This window comes from Macrosteles quadrilineatus, unplaced genomic scaffold (genome assembly GCF_028750875.1).
Source record: "Macrosteles quadrilineatus isolate MER2022 unplaced genomic scaffold, UCM_ALF_1.0 Scaffold_7__1_contigs__length_78375512, whole genome shotgun sequence".
NCBI classification, from domain to species: domain Eukaryota; kingdom Metazoa; phylum Arthropoda; class Insecta; order Hemiptera; family Cicadellidae; genus Macrosteles; species Macrosteles quadrilineatus.
The window spans coordinates 6,738,005-6,754,472 of record NW_026542600.1 but is presented as its reverse complement, the minus strand read 5'-3'; the positions used below and the strand labels follow the sequence as shown (position 1 = coordinate 6,754,472).

Sequence of the window (16,468 nt, the reverse complement as noted above, 5' to 3'; positions counted from 1 at the left end):
ATCTCTATAGAACGGCGGTCATCGGTATTTTTATTTAATTAAACAAACAAACGGTTTACCTACATTTAGTATTTAGTGTGTAATGAAACCATCAAACTATACATTATAAGTATATCAATCAATCAAAACTTCTTTATTTATGTTGCACGTACACAGTTTAATTAAAGGCGATAATGTAGTTTTTATTGGGTAATTGATTGATATTGTATTATGGCCATGCAATTTTGAGATATATTTTTGAACTTAAATATATACATACGAATTTAAATATTGATACATGTCTCCATTTATTTAATAAATATGTTAAGTAAAGGGTGTTATTGTCCATTTTTGTATATGTAAGAATTCAAAACAGAACATGTAATTGATGTGCTTATAGTGGTAGTACTGTTGTTTAAAACATCAAGCTGAAAGCTGACTGAAGGCGGAGAGAGGCAGAAGAAGTAGTACTAGCAGTACAGCGAACTGAAGCTAAAAGTCACTAACACTATAGTAAAGTCAGTTGAACAGCTGTTTTTGACTAGTTTAGTTATCGGTAAATGCCGTTGATACATAATATAATTTTTGTTTATTACCTATTTTGTTAAAATTTCATAAATTTTCGTTGCATTATTTTTCGGAATGTCTGCAGATCCCCATGATGCACAGTTTGCAGCAAAATCTAATCCTACAACGGTTACAGATAGCCCAGTTACAGACCCTGGTTCCTCAGTGAAGGCAAGTCATATGATCATCTTGTTTGTCAATTGCTTTAGGATAGTCCTTACTTTTAACATCCTACTTATCTTGATATTTGAAAGCAACAACAGGAAGGGTTCATTAACTTCAACTTTTATGTTATAAAGACTCGGATGGTTTCTCCTTTTAAGCTAAAAATACAATTCAAATATTGGCCCTGAGTGTTTTTATCAGATCAAAGATTGTGATTTTGTTTTCCTTAACGAGTCTGACCATATTGTTCTGATATTGATAGTTCAGAGATTCCTCAGCTAAACCTAGATGACAAAACTTTGTAAATGATTGACAGATTAAGTAGGCTATATTCGTTTTTGTTCATATACATTCTTGATAAATAAAGAAACTAAAAATCGCAAAATGAGAAGTCGCTTATTTGTACTTAAGTCTGGAAGAAATGAGAACGCCAACTCTGAATCTTCTACTCTGAAGCCATGACCTTCGCAGAAAGTTAAACAATGATTTAAGATTCAATATCATAATCATAAAGTTACTACATTGTCAAATAAATTCTTAAATGTTTTATGGCTCCATTCTAGCTGGGTGAGAAAATCTACGCAATGGTAGCGGCAGCAAAAATCACAAACATACGAGAAGGCATGAGCGTAGGCGAGCAACCTAGTTTCTGTGGCAATGGTCACAACACTCTATGGCAACATTTCTCTTTGTATATGCAATTGTTGGGACTTTAGGATGGAGAGGTGATCCTAAAGTCCCTCCTTTTGTGCAGTGAATAGTACCATTCTACTTTGAGATGCCGTATGAGGCAACAATGTGTGCTGTGCAAAATCACCCTAGTTTGTGAAAAATAATAAAATGACTAATTTGTGACACTCTTAGTGTTCCTAGTGTGGTGAAACTCAGAAGGCCTACATTATTTGTAGAACCTCTATTATCCATATTAATTTTGTTTTTAATAGCCTATGCGTGTCAGTATGGAGCATTTCAAGTTGTCGTTCTCACCTGCTGCCAACATGTTTATGCTAGAAGTACACTATTGCTGAATATAGGCGAGCAAAGGCAGGCACGATAGTGTACTCGGTCTACTTGTGTACGCTCGGGATAGCTCTTTTCGCCATGATTCATCTCGCCTGTGCTCTATTTTTTGTTGGTTAAAGGAGAAGAGCAAAGGCGAGTGCCAGAAGGAAAAATATCTTTAAACACCAGGAAGCATGTTGGGTTAACATGGGCAAGCTTGTACTGGGTGAGCTCGTGGGTACTCGTGGTTCACGTTCGGCAGCATTTGTCATTGCAAATCACAGAAAACATACTACTATAACCCAGAATGCCAACCGCATGGTAAAAAGCATTAAGTGTTTTGAGAGAGCTTTGCCTGTCAATCGTAGGCAGCGCCACCAGCATTGCTATGCTGAGTGCATGGTGGCGCTACCTATGATTGACAGGCAAAGCTCTCTCAAAACACTTAGTGCTTTTTACCACGCGGTTGGCATTCTGGGTTATAGTAATATGTTTTCTGTGTTGCAAATCGAGTAAAAGATTTGACAAAACATTCGGCGATAGTGTACAGCTAGCATTACATACCATTCATCACATTTTATGCACAATAAGCTTCGATTGACATGCCGGAACCCTGAGTATGCCATTGTGCTATGGTTGTGTAATATACTATGGACTAACTATGCATCATAGATCATTTCAATTTCGATGACGATTGCGTTACTGTATTCGTGTGATTTTGTTGCCCAGCTAGGTCGGGGCCAATGTTAGTCTTTAGTTTAAAACTTACTTAACTTTTTACATTTGAAGCCTTCATCACAAATAATATAAAAATCCTACATAGTGATGATAGGGAAGTAAAATGAATTTAAAATAACCCAGCGTTATATTCTAATTAAAAAGACGGATTGAAAAGGGCTGGACAAGGAAGTAATAGGTGAAAAAATAGTATTTTCAACTGTGTTTCCCATCTACATAGGCCTACCCTAGTAGTAGTAATAAATTAAGTTGTAAACAAGCTTAAAATAATGAACCTTAGTTGTTCCTGGCGAACTAGGCCAGTTGGAACATCTCATTTCGACTTCAAGTGCTAAAAAAACTTGAGTAGGTAGGCCTAATTACCATTCTTGATAAACATTACCGACCATAAACATTACAAAATATCAATTCTTCCATCCTAACCACTTGTTTACATGTTTAGGCCTAATTATAACTTCGTCTGTTTTGGGAATCATCCTTTGGAACATGGATAAAGGCACATTGACACTCATTAATCCAATATTGGGATCATTCGTTAATTTAATTACCAAAAATAGTACCAATTTTAATCTTCAATCTACAATAAGTTGTAATGGTTTAAATACCGGTACCTGCATTCAGAAACCCAAAAAGTTGCTTGTGACAACTATAGTTTCGATTCACGGGGAATCATCTTCAGGCCGTACAAGGCGTCGTTATTCATCTCCGTATATGAAGGTCGTCATTTAATAAATAAGTACATAGAACACGAACACACACGAAAACGCACATTGAAGGACGAACATTTAACATTAAAAATACCGAGTACTCGGAGACACAAGACAGGTGACGCTACTACAGTTCGAGCTTCAACCTCCACCCGGTCACGTCACCTGTCTCGTGTCTCCGAGTACTCGGTATTTTTAATGTTAAATGTTCGTCTTTCAATTTGTGTGTTCGTGGCCAGCTCCGCATTATTCCCCCACCTGTGGTAGGCTACACACAGAGGCTACTGTGGTTGGTATTTGGTGACTTTAAGTTCAAAAATGTATGTCAGAATCGGTTGGGCTGATGCGCCATTATTAGTTCATTGCTCATCGGCTACTAGATAGTCTTAAAGAGACGTTAAAACAAGGGCATGATTTTGTTAGTTTACTTACCCGATCCAAGAAAAATCCTGTCTTATCCCTTATGCATTTTCCCGTTCTATACCAAGTCTTTAAGATGTATCATGTCTAAATAGCTCTTCAAACCTTGCTACAATGCTGAGATAGAATAATTCAAGCAATTGGGGTTAGTTTTCATCTGGTAAGCTGTAAAAAACAAGAAAATTAATTGTCAAAGCTGAATTTCCTGTTTTAATGAATATCTGTTTATCCTATTTAATCTACATGTGGGCTAAAAATCCTGTTTTTGGTGACACTGGTCCTAAAATCAACGAAATGTAATTCTTAAGCTTGGTGCTCAATACTTGACTTAGGTACTTGATTTCTCGATAAAGATGCATAGTCCTGGACATGACTAGTGTTCTGTGTGCATGTCGTTTATAGAGAATTTTGCTTTTGCATTTCAATATAGGTGTCTTAGAAAGTGTTTTCCACTCGGGTGTCAAGTCCGCGCCTGTTACGTTTTCCAGCTATGACGTCATCAAAATGGCGGCTAGGGCAATTTTTAAATGCGTATATTTCGCATACCGTTTAACGGATCTTGATGATTCTTTTTTTGTTTGAAAGATAATGTTTTAGGAAATGTTTTTTGTATTTACACTTTTGTTGTCAACTTAATATCTCACTATACTAAAAAACGTGGTTTTTAATATCATTGTTTTTGAATTTTTCCTCATAACATGTTGAACGCTAATAGAATGAAATAACTACCCATTACAAAAGTTGTAGATAATTTTATGCCCTTTCCAACGATACCAAACAATTCATGTTTGAAACTAAAATTAAAGCCAAGAGATTAAATAAACCGTTCACTAACACTTAACATGGTAGAAAGTCCGGAAAATATTGCGGCTGAAACAATTCTTCAAACGCGTATATTTCGCATACTGGTAAACGAACCGGGATGATTCTTTTTTTGTTTGAAAGATATTTTTACAAGCTATCTTTTTTGTATTTACACCTTTGTTGTTAACCTACTATTTATCCCACAATATTAATAAATGTACATTTAATTGTTGTTTTCATTTTACTTTTGCTTATAACTTTTTGACAAATAGTAGGTTAACAACAAAGGTGTAAATACAAAAAAGATAGCTTGTAAAAATATCTTTCAAACAAAAAAGAATCATCCCGATCCGTTAAACAGTTTGCGAAATATAGGCATTTAAAAATTGCCGAGCCGCCATCTATTTGACGTCATGGCTCGAATACGTACCAGGTGCGAACTTGACACCTTGAGTGGAAAACACTTCCTAATACACCTATATTGAAATGCAAAAGCAAAATTCTGTATACACGACATGCACACAGAACCCTAGTCATGTCCTGGACTAGCATACTTACGACTCTAAAATAGGTTAGTAAAATAATAAATAATAGCCATATTCCATACATATTCCTACCTGACTGACCACAAAAAGTGGATATGTGTAAAATATGTTTGCCTTAAGAAGGGGTAGCCAGTAAAAAAGGCTGGGAAACACTGATTAGTACAAAGGTTTTAAGGGGGTTTTAGACATCATGCTTACCTGAGTGAGATATAGTCCTTCCTGGCACAGGAAACATGAAACACTTGACACTAGTTTATACAAAAAATATTAAATACTTCAATGTCACTGTCAGCATTTTCAACCAATGGGTTTAGTTGGAAATAGTGATGGCATTACTCACCAGGTCTACTGCCCAGTGTTGCCAACATGTACACATTTAATACAGTTTATTAGTTATATTTTGTTTTATGTATACTCATTACAGTACAAAACAACAAGTATACGCATATTGACGTACATGTGTGTTACTCTGTGTACTATTCTGGATAAACTGAAATTGTTTGAAATGTTATCTCAGGCTGTTTGGGCGTTTGTCATGATTTTATGAACCATGGTAATTAACTAATTATCTTAGCTGTGACTGATTATCTGAGAGGACAGGGGTTTTTTACTGTTTTCAATGTCAGTCATTAAAATTGTGGTTGTATTGACTTAAAGGCATTGTTAAAGGTTTGTTTTTTAAATTAGTAGATGCATAATTTCATCATTGTCTATGACCAGTCATCTTGGTTCTAAGGCTATTTGAGGATATGTCTCTCAAGTCAGTAATTCTTGACATAATATAGCCTCTATGTATAGGCCTTGAACAAAAGCTAAATGTCATGTTTCTAACTATGCCTATTGCTATAGTTTATTTCTGCAAATTTGTTGTTATTTCGTTGCTTAAACTGATTACTGATCGTTGGTTACTGATTGACTTAAATAAAAATGATAGGAACAGTTTGAATATTTAAAATATTGTATTTTTGCAGTAAAACCCTCTTTCTAAATTTTCATTGTTGAATCTGTTAAATATTGGTAGTGATAAACAGGTATCCAGCAGATGCCAATGTTATAATTATTTCCTGTTGTATGTAACATAAATGTTGTCAAGCGAGTGATAAGAGTTGCTGTCTGTTTATTGGATGTTTATGAAAGGTCCCAACCCACAGACCTCTAGTTTCATAAACAATGTTACGTTGATTTGTGTGGAGAATGTTATGAAACACATGGTGACCTTTTACGTTGTTTCATATTTCATTTGATTACTGTCACTAGACGACAGACTTAACCTTGTTTCCTCATATCATATTGGCTTTATATTGAGTTTTGTATTCAGATGTAATTTCCTTTAAAAGTATGGTTTTGTTTTGTATACCCCAGTTGACTTTTACCTTCTGTATTGTGAGGACTCTGATATGGATAGGCTTTTAATGTAACAGATTTTCCCAGTAAGTGTAAAATGATTTTCTAAACACAGTTAATAAATTCATACAATTCAGATTCATTTAAGTTTTTCTAGCATTTTAATTAAAAACTATCAAGCCCTACGTAGTTAGTAAAATAAAAAAATCTGATTTTCAATTATTTAGCAAAACAAGTTTGCATGACTTATACACTAAACTTTTGTTGATTTGTTCTTATTGGTTACATTATTATTTTGATAAGGATTATTTTTGTGTGCATGTTAAAAAAAAGTTTAATCATTTTTATTTTTTACTTTTAGGAAGAAGATTCTTTTGAAATTATAGTTGAAAGCACAAAAGGGCTGAAAGTTTCATACCAGGTATTTACGATTTTGATTGGATTTCCTAAAGTGAATCGATTTATTTGAAAATAATTTTGTTGAGTTTATAAAAAAAATTGTCATAGCTAATTAAGTTTTAAATATTCAAATGACACGTAAAATTTGAAAATGCACATAAACGGTGTGCTTTCGTCGCCATGATTTGATTATAGAAATTTTTTTTGTTAGTTTAAATTCCACGTTGGTTTTTATGAAATCTATAAATTTGATTCACAAAGTATTCTGACTTATATAGGCTTACACTATATTGTTTATGAAATGTAATTTTAAAACTTTTCAAAAGAACCCTTCCTTCCTAAATGATACTTAAATAAATATTAACATTTAACCATCTAAAAAGTTTTATTAGAGGTATCCAGATGTTTGGTTGGTAAGTAATTTGAAAAATGTTCTACCTACTAAACTTTAGTTTGTGTTTTCCTTCCATCTTTAGTATCCAATTCACTTTTAAACATGATCCAAAGCTTGTCAATTAATTGTTAGTAGTTACTTATTTTTAGTTATCCTTTGTGTTATAATTATTTTTGTTGTGAGTAATATGAAGATACCCAAACATTTACAAATGAAAAATTGATTTACAGGGTGAAAATAAGCAAGTAGGCTCAAAGGCTAAGGCATCTAATGGTGAAGTGGGTGCACACGGGGTGAGTCAAGTACCACACTTTTTTAGAAGCAATCTTGAATTTCTGTTTTCACACTAAATTTAGATGCTATCACTAATAATTCACATTCTGCAGGGCCTTAGTTCGCTTGAAGTATTTTTCTTACTTTAACTATCTCAGTTTGATATATTTTAAAGTATTGATATCGTCAGCTATGTGATGAGTATAGGTACATAAAAAACATTAAAATTTCCTTCTTGATGTGTCTTAAAATTCAATGATTAAACACAATAAAACTGAAAATCTATGGCTTAAATTTTTATACTTGATTCTTATCTAACTTGCACAACTACAAACATTTTAACTGTATTATCCATTTTGTGTAAGTTTTTATTTATTTATTGTGTTTGTAAAATTTCATGTGCCTGTAGTTGAACATAGCGGAAAATTAATTTTCAACCTCAAAATTGATACCATGAAAGATGTACAGTAAACCTCTGATTGTTATTAAAAAAAAAAAACTGTTATAAAATTATACTTAGGCGCAACTTAGTGTACTTTTAATTTTATTTTTTGAACTTGTATTAACAAACTGTCCTCTGTGCACTTTTTAAAATTAAGACTCATATTTCTAAACACTTATTACTTCCTGTCCCAATCATTGGTTTTAAATTCTCATTCTTATCTGTCGGTGGTGGTGTTTTTTATTTAAAAAAATTAGATTCTAAACATTAGAAATTGAAATTTATGTAGGATTAGCATTTTGCATGAGTTTGCTAAAACATAATCACATAATGAAACAACTAGCAAGTGAAGATAGGATAGATACATACAAAAATATGGGAAAACTTTAGTAATAAAAGTATTGTTCATTAAATTAAATTTTTTGGAACTCTTCATGAACAGTTCTTATTATTCATGCATAATACTTTCTGTAGAATAATTTCCACTTACAGTGTCATTTAAAAACCGCTTTTTTCATGTGCAAATATTCAAACAAGATAGATCACTCGCAATTCAATCAAAATACGGTATATTGATAGTTTATTTAATAAATGGTTTTGAAATTCCTATAAATTTGTTTGTTTCATTGTAGAACTTAAAAGCTGGATATACATTTGTTCTGTACCCTTAATGTACTTTCTTTGAAGCATTGACAAGTTGATCAATTCTCTTCAATTAGATTATTTACATTTTATCCACACACGAGCAATCTATTGATAGCTGTTGATGAAGCAGCCGACTTACAGTAGCGTGTTTGTTCACACATAAACTTTTAGCTAGATAATTCTTGACAAAGAATAATTTTTACTATTCAACTGATGACTTCTTATATGTATTTATTGAAGTTTGCATTTTAATCCTCAATTGAACATTTAAACAGTTCATTTTCAGAATTCATTTCCTACTACTGGAACGTCAGTTATTAATAAATAATGATAACATTACCTTCTACCGTTCCAAATTGTTGTAGTCTACGACGCGTTTTGCCAACACAGTGACATCATCAGGTATCCGCTATTGCTTCGTCTTGAATATTAAAATAAAACAGTCATTGCACAATTCACAAACACAGATACATTTAAAACATAGACCGATCGGTATTGTCGTCGCGGTGGCCACAACTCGTGTACGCACATGATTAATTCTGGGCGACAACTGCCAATCGGTCTTTAAATGTTTGAAATGTATTAAATATGTGTTTGTGATTTGTGCAGTGACTGTTTTATTAGCGAATTTCCCTATAGGGAAGTAGCTATTACCGTAGGTCTCATGGTAAGACTTAGGCCCGGGACCGATTTACTTTTTCATTTTAATGTCCCCAGAGGCCAAAAACACCATTCGTTCAAATTTTTATATATGTATATATATATATATAGATATATATATATATATATATATATAGATTTATATATATATATATGTGTCCGTGAACACGATAACTTGAGTAATTTTTATCCGATTTTGATGAAATTTGGTTTGAAGGTGTAAGGCGGGATAAACTTGAATGAGTTCGCGATCCAGCATGATCGGACCATGGGAACAGGGTTTTATGGGGGGTTTTATGGGGTAAAAATTGGTTTTTCTCACTTTTTACCCTCAAAACACAAAATTTCCCAATTTTTCTCTAAACCTTCTTAAAGAGCTTAAAAAAACAAACAATTCAGTATATCAAAGTTTTTTTGTACGGTTATTGGTTACGGAGAAAACTAAAAAAATGGTAAATTTAAAATTCCCATGTTATTCTTATGGAGAATATTGTAAAATGTTGTAGTTTGCTTGTTTATGGATATATTTTGATCAAACTTGGCAAATTTATTTATTTTATAGTAAGCTATCAATATTTTACTAAAAACACACTACTTTATTAGTTTCCTTGTAGCAGCAAACCTAGGTACTCGTTAAACCTAATGTTATTTAAATAGATCAATTGAAAATCAATTCGGCCAAATGGAAATTCGCTTAGACGGCAGGTTTGCTGCGGCGGGGGTATTTTAATATTTAAGACGAAGCAATAGCGGATGACTACAACAATTTAGAACGGTAGAAGGTAATATTATCATTTAGTTCATTTTCCTCACGAGGGACTACTTACTTATCTACTTACAGGGCATTAACTCTTCACATGCCTATCCTGCACTAACTTTATTTCTGATAAAAGAAAATTGTAAATTAATTTATAAAGCAATGTCAATTTTATCCTTTAGGAACTGACTATAAAATTTACCGACTTTGCAGTCGATTGTGTATAGCTCTCGCCTTCAAAACTGAAGGTTGCTAGTTCTATCCTGGTAGCGATCATTTAATTCTGAACGTTGTTTCCATTTTCCTCAACTTGATTACTATGCTTTTCTACCAAGTTGATTTGATAGCAATATGATCGGAGTTAGGCATTTTATATGAAATAGTAAAAAGCGCCAGCGTAGAAACACTAAAAATAGGTAAACGGATAGAAATAAAGGATATATTTGATGTTCAAAATGAAGAGGAATTTTGTGATTTTTAAACTGTAGCTGTGCATTTACTAAAAATGTAAAATAAAGTAAAGCTGTGTCATTGGCTAAATGCACATTATAACCTGAAAGGTAGAAGATGTTGACTTAATTATAAATACTTTAAAGAAAGAATTACGTATGCATGACTTAGGTCATATGATATGAAGAAAAATAGGTATCACAATAAATAAATAAATTATTATGAATCATGCGCGAAGTCATCGCTGTGGCAGACAGTTCGGGATGATTCAGACCGATTTGAGCTCCCCCCGCCACCCGGCTATCTGCGCTTGCAGCAGTGATCGCTAGAGACCAGCATATCTATACCGGCGACAGAGAGTAGTAATGAAGGATTCAGTCAGTTCAGTGGTAGCCATTGTTATTGTTTGTTATTTTTATTTACATCTGTTTGACATATGTTGTACTGTTTTGCAGTTCGCACAAAAGAATACTTATAACAAATCCCTCCGAATATGATAATCACAATCGCGTATTTGACTCCTTAGGTTTGGAAAAGATGGGATGACACACTGTTAAATCTTGACCAATGTTTTGATTTGGTAATTGAATTTGGCTTGATTAACAATAAATACATTTTTATGATTCAATCAAATCAAATCAAATATGCTTTATTCATAAAGTACCTACAGTTTTGTACATTGCATGGCGTTAACTAAATCCATCTCAAATTAATAATTTACGAATTTGCATATCTTAGACCATTATCAACATTAAAAACAAAGAACCAGTAAATGAAAATAATGAAACCTAAATCAATTATCAACTAACGCTAAGAGGGGAGGAGGAAAAATACTCTTCCAGGGAATAAAACGCTTTCTCCACTAAATATAGTTTTAATTTTCTCATGAAATTCTTCTTCTTGTTCATTTTTATTTCACTAGGAAGATGCTTAAAAAATTTTAATCCTATATAGGATGGTTTTTTTTTGTAGAATTTCAATTTATGTTTACTTTAAACAAGGAATTTTTTATGCCGAGTGTTGTATGGGTGATAATTTGTCTCAGAGGTGCTCAAGCGGGTTTTTGCTAGAATAATTGTGTCGTAAATATATTGGCCATATACTGTAAAAATCTTCAGTTGTCTGAATTTTTTTTGGTTTAATGGAACAATATGATGATACAGCGTAATCTTGGTAAAGTAAAGATCACATTTAGCGCAAATTACCGCAGAAAAACGTGAGATAAAGTATCATGGAGTGTCTACTTGAAATTACTTAACCTAACCTTAAATTAATCTCGCCCCCCCCCCCCCAAATATTCTACAGCTCTCACTGGTCCACAGTTATAGATTTGTTGACTAAACACTTTTAAAACCATGAAAGTTTGACTGCAAAGCTATGAATGAAGATTTTAGAATTCAAGAGGAAAAGCATTTACTTCTGCCGTTGTGTTTTATAGTTATGATAAAATTCTTTGTGGGTGAATTTTAATCTTAAAATGTATACAGTCTGTTTTTAAAAGTGTCATATGTATTGTGTGAGTTTTCAGTGCTTAAAAAGAACTTTTGTGAGGTTTCCACTGTTACTATTCTTTTTTTCTTCAGTAAAAATATGGTGACTTCGCTTTTTAATCTGCTAAAAACAGAAATTCTTTCTTATCTCACATCCTGTATCTTGCGTGAAATCTCAGTGCCAAGTGTTCTCCGTTTGTGAGAGATAGTGATAAATGTGTAAGCGAGTGTTCAGTGAATCAGTGTTATTTGAACTTTACGTTATTTAGGATTTTTGTACTTTCTGTGTAATTTTATGAGATATAGAATTTATTTAATTTATGTTCTAGTGTTTATGTACCGTTAAATAATATGTCTTACTGTATTTACTTACTTCTTATATTCCCATTTAAAGCTATTAGGTCGAACATCTTCAACAGCTGAATCGTCGGTCAACAATGAATGACTTTTTTGGGCTTTAGCTAACTATTGAAATGTTGTCTTACAGAATATAGATCCAGCTCAAAACTCCGCTTTTGTAGGACAGCGGATAATGGTGAGTTGGATTTGAAACAATCGGTGTTCCCCCACCATACCATGTGCTTCTCATTGTCTACTCTTCTTGGCTTCGACCTTCTACCCTTCCCCTGCTTTGAATGTGGAACAGTTTTGGTGTTGCATATCTGTTGTGAAAAATCATCTTTCTGCCATGTCGAATATGAAGCATTCTTTGTTACATGTGATTCTGTAGCTTTCAGTGGATCAGGACACGATTGTATTTTGTGCTGTTTCCAGGAAATTGTCGCACATTCCTTACCAAGTGTTAGTGGTTCTTTGCAAACTGTTTCATTTGTACAGTCACAAGGGTTTTGTATGTTTGCTCAAGCCTATATGTTGTTTTTGTATTGGTTTTATAAGTAAAATTTCCAACACGCTGTTTCTAAATTCAAAAACAGGTACTGATTACTGCAATGTCCAAAGTGTAATGAAATAAAAAAACTTCACTTAAAAGAGCACAATATTACCGGAAACTTCTGTAGCCTTGGAGGATAAGGTCCCGAGTTATTGAAGGCATGACATTCCCTCGTCTATGGAGGTGAAATCTGCATCTAAAAATAATATAAATATCATTTGAACAAATTTTATTCTGAGCATTGAAGAAATAGTTAATTATTCCAAATGGAGTTAGTCAGTGAAACAGAAAATCTCTCACAGTTCTTTAAGCAAGCATAGTCAAACTCCCATTGTATATACTGTTTTCATAATTTGTTCATTGAGTTTCGATCCTGACATGTTGCAAAAACTTATTTTTACAATCGAGATGGAAAATGTCTGCAATAAAATCTGTTGAATGATGCAATTTCAAAGAGTTACATTCCAATTGAAAAACACTCTTATAGGTTTGGCAGCTAATGGGAAGTGTGTTACAGTCACTTAGAACAATACGAAAAGTTCAGTGGCATCTTGTATTTTTAACATAAAGAAACAAGAAATATCAAATGATATTTGATCATTAGGGCTTCAAGTGACTCTTTTCGACACAAGCTCAAGTGTAACAACCGACCGTGGGATGAACTTGATTTTTGTAATGCTGCACAATTCTTAAAGTATACTAAATCACAGAAAAAAATGTTGTATATATTGTTTATCTGCAAAGTCAGATAAAACAGCTGTTACTGTTGAATTTAACTGTTTAGCCAGCTTTGCCATTTCAAGAAAGTTAGGTAGATGCATCTGAAATAAATATTTAACCAAAAAGAATTAGAAAATAGGTTTGTTACTGAGTAAGATGTTTGTGGGATTTTCCGTCACGGTTAGAAAAAAGCAAAAGTTCTCATGACGTTTTGGACATGGAATCTGACCACGTTTTCAGGTGAGAAAGTACAGTAGTAATACCCCCGCCGCAGCAAACCAGCAGACTAAGCGAATTCCCATTTACCGGGCTGGATTTCTACTAAAAGATTCCCTTAAAATCGTCAGATTTATTTCCTATTTAAATAATATTAATTTTAATGAGTGCTTAGGTTTGCTGCTTGAGGGAAGGTATTGAGGTGTTTTTTATTGGAATGTTAATAGCTTAGAATTAAAAAAAAAAATTGCCAAATTTGATTAAAATAAATCGATAAACAAGCAAATTACAAAAGTATTATTGCATATCTGTTGCTACTCCATAAGATAAATTTTTAATTACAATTTTTAAAATTATATCCGTAACCGTGTGGCATACAATAACACTTCAATATACAAAATTATTTATTTTTTTCTCTGCAAAATTGTTTGGAAAGAAACTGTGAAAATTTGTATTTCCAATGTCAAAAATGGGAAAAACCAATTATTACCCCAATAAAACCCCCCATAAACCCCCGTTCCCATAGTCTGATCATGCCGGTTCACAAACTCGTTTGAATAAACGTTACGTTTACACGTTTGTGCCAAATTTCATCAAAATCAGATCATTTTGTTTAAGTTATCGCGCTAACGAACATATATGAATTTGAATGGAGGGTGTTTTTGGCCTCTGTTGACCTCAAAACGAAAAATTAAATATGTCCCGGGTCTAGGTCTTACCATGAGACCTACGGTAATAGCTTATTCCCTATATGGGAAATTTACAAATATTCCCTATAAGGGAAATTCACTAAAAATATTACAAGAACACTACAAATCCAGCCAAACCTAGAAGTTCTGTTATATGAACGGTTTTTATTATATTTTACGAGCTTCGGCTGGGATTGTGTAATGTTTTCCTACCTAAGGCCAGATTCCAGACACTGAAACATCCTGAAGACTTTTATGCTTAATAATTACGAAGGAAAATGTTAGCGATAATCTCTTAGATAATGTTAACTAACCATCACCAAAAATGATCTTTAAATAAAGAAGGTCATCCAATATAATTTTACAATGGCATTTAAGCTCTTATCACGGCCAAACAAGCAATACTTGGCGGGAACGTAAATTTTCTTTCACAACACTTTCGGCTACTATTACAATACTAATCAGCATACAGGCGAAGGGACCAACTAGAATAGTAGTTGAAGTAAAGAACTCGAATTTGTCTCGGATTACAACTAGTCCGCTTGGTTGGGATAGGAGCTCGTTGGAGACCTTTACGCAGGGCCGCCCAAGGGGGGGGGGCAACCGGGGTAAGCTGCCCCGGGCGCCGTGGCTGAGGGGGCGCCACACAGCGGTTATTTGTATTAACATAGTAATAAAATATGCGAATGCAACTATTACTGATGGGAGGGAGAGGGCGCCACGACCACGTTTGCTCCGGGCGCCGCCAACCCTAGGGACGGCCCTGCCTTTACGGACAAACCTTGTATTAAAACACCAATGATCCAGTTGAACAAGTTTTGGTCCATCATTGTAAGGTGAGTATTATAACCTCCTAGCTACCAAGTTTATATTGATGCCTTTGGCTCAGATGTTTAAACAATATTAACAACATAAAATGAGGTTACTAATCTGTCGTCAATCAGTCCTATATTGTCGTGGATGACTATAGTTTCGGGGTTATAAACTTACATAAATTATAATCCCGAGTATGTATTTATGTATAATTTATGTATATTTATGTATTGAAAATGCTACTAGGGTAGATACTAATATACCACCGCCGCAGCAAACCTGCAGATTAAGAGAATTCCCATTTGCCTGATTGGATTTACACTAAAATGTCTCCTTAAAAATATCACATTTATTCCCTATTTAAATAAAATTAGTTTAACAAGTACTTAGGTTTCCTGCAACAGGGAGGGTAAATGTTTTTTTTTTTTTCAAAATGTTAATAAGAAATAAATGCTTTTTCCAAATTTGATCGAAGTATGTTCATAAACAAGCAAACTACAACATTTGTTTGAATTTACAATCTTTTGGAATTTTCTCTGTGACCATTAGGCGCATAGTAACCCTTCAATATACTAAATTATTTATTTTTTTAAGCTTTACAAAATAGTTTGTAAAGAAATTACTAAATTTTATTTTTTTGGGTCAAAATGGGAAAACCCATGTTTACCCCATAAAACCCCCCATAAACCCCTGTTCCCATATACCGATTATGCTGGTTAGCGAACTCGTTCGAATAAATGTAGGTTTACACGTTTATACCAAATTTAATCAAAATCGAAGCATTTTTATTCGAGTTATCATGCTAATGGACACACACATATATATATATATATATATACACAGTATATATGAATTTGAACGGATGGTGTTTTTGGCCTCTAGGGACCTCAAAACGAAAAAGTAAATCAGTACCGGGTCCAGGTCTTACCATGAGACCTACGGTAATAGCTTATTCCCTTTATGAGAAATTTGCTAATATTCCCTATATGGGAAATTCGCTAAAAAAAGTTGGTTTTATGTGATAAATACTTAACTGATATCTTATTATCAAGAAGACTTGCAGTATCTAAAATATGCTGTGGTCAGGGAAATCAACATAATACGGTCAGAGATTCACTTAAGATATTTTTGTGGGAACCCTGAAGGGTTAATATAGCATTGAAGATGGAGTAAGATTCCACAAGCCACTTGACTACATTAACATAATCAATATCACTGCAGATGTAGATTTTATGGGCTTTACTATAGACAGGAGATCCTTGCACGGTTCGATTCAGATAATGAGATTTGATAATCAACTATCTATTATGCTTTTATCTCCAATTGTCGAGAGTAATGGATTCTATCAACAGTTTGA

General features: G+C 33.5%; 1 protein-coding gene across 7 annotated transcripts in view; it reads left to right on the top strand.

The window, feature by feature from the left end:
• Positions 1-492: 492 nt before the first annotated feature.
• The window catches only part of LOC128997743 (adenosylhomocysteinase-like 1), a 55,094-nt gene continuing 39,118 nt past the window's right edge, over positions 493-16,468 (top strand). For 2 of the 7 annotated variants that reach the window (XM_054423391.1, XM_054423392.1), the window contains exons 1-4: positions 493-717; positions 6,633-6,692; positions 7,295-7,357; positions 12,269-12,316. In XM_054423391.1, the coding sequence (XP_054279366.1) occupies positions 622-717; positions 6,633-6,692; positions 7,295-7,357; positions 12,269-12,316 (267 nt within the window). In that variant the 5' untranslated portion in view covers positions 493-621. Of the gene's footprint in view, positions 718-1,353; positions 1,372-6,632; positions 6,693-7,294; positions 7,358-12,268; positions 12,317-16,468 lie in introns of those variants that run through there. The other 5 variants (XM_054423396.1, XM_054423395.1, XM_054423394.1 and 2 more) reach the window with 5 other exon arrangements.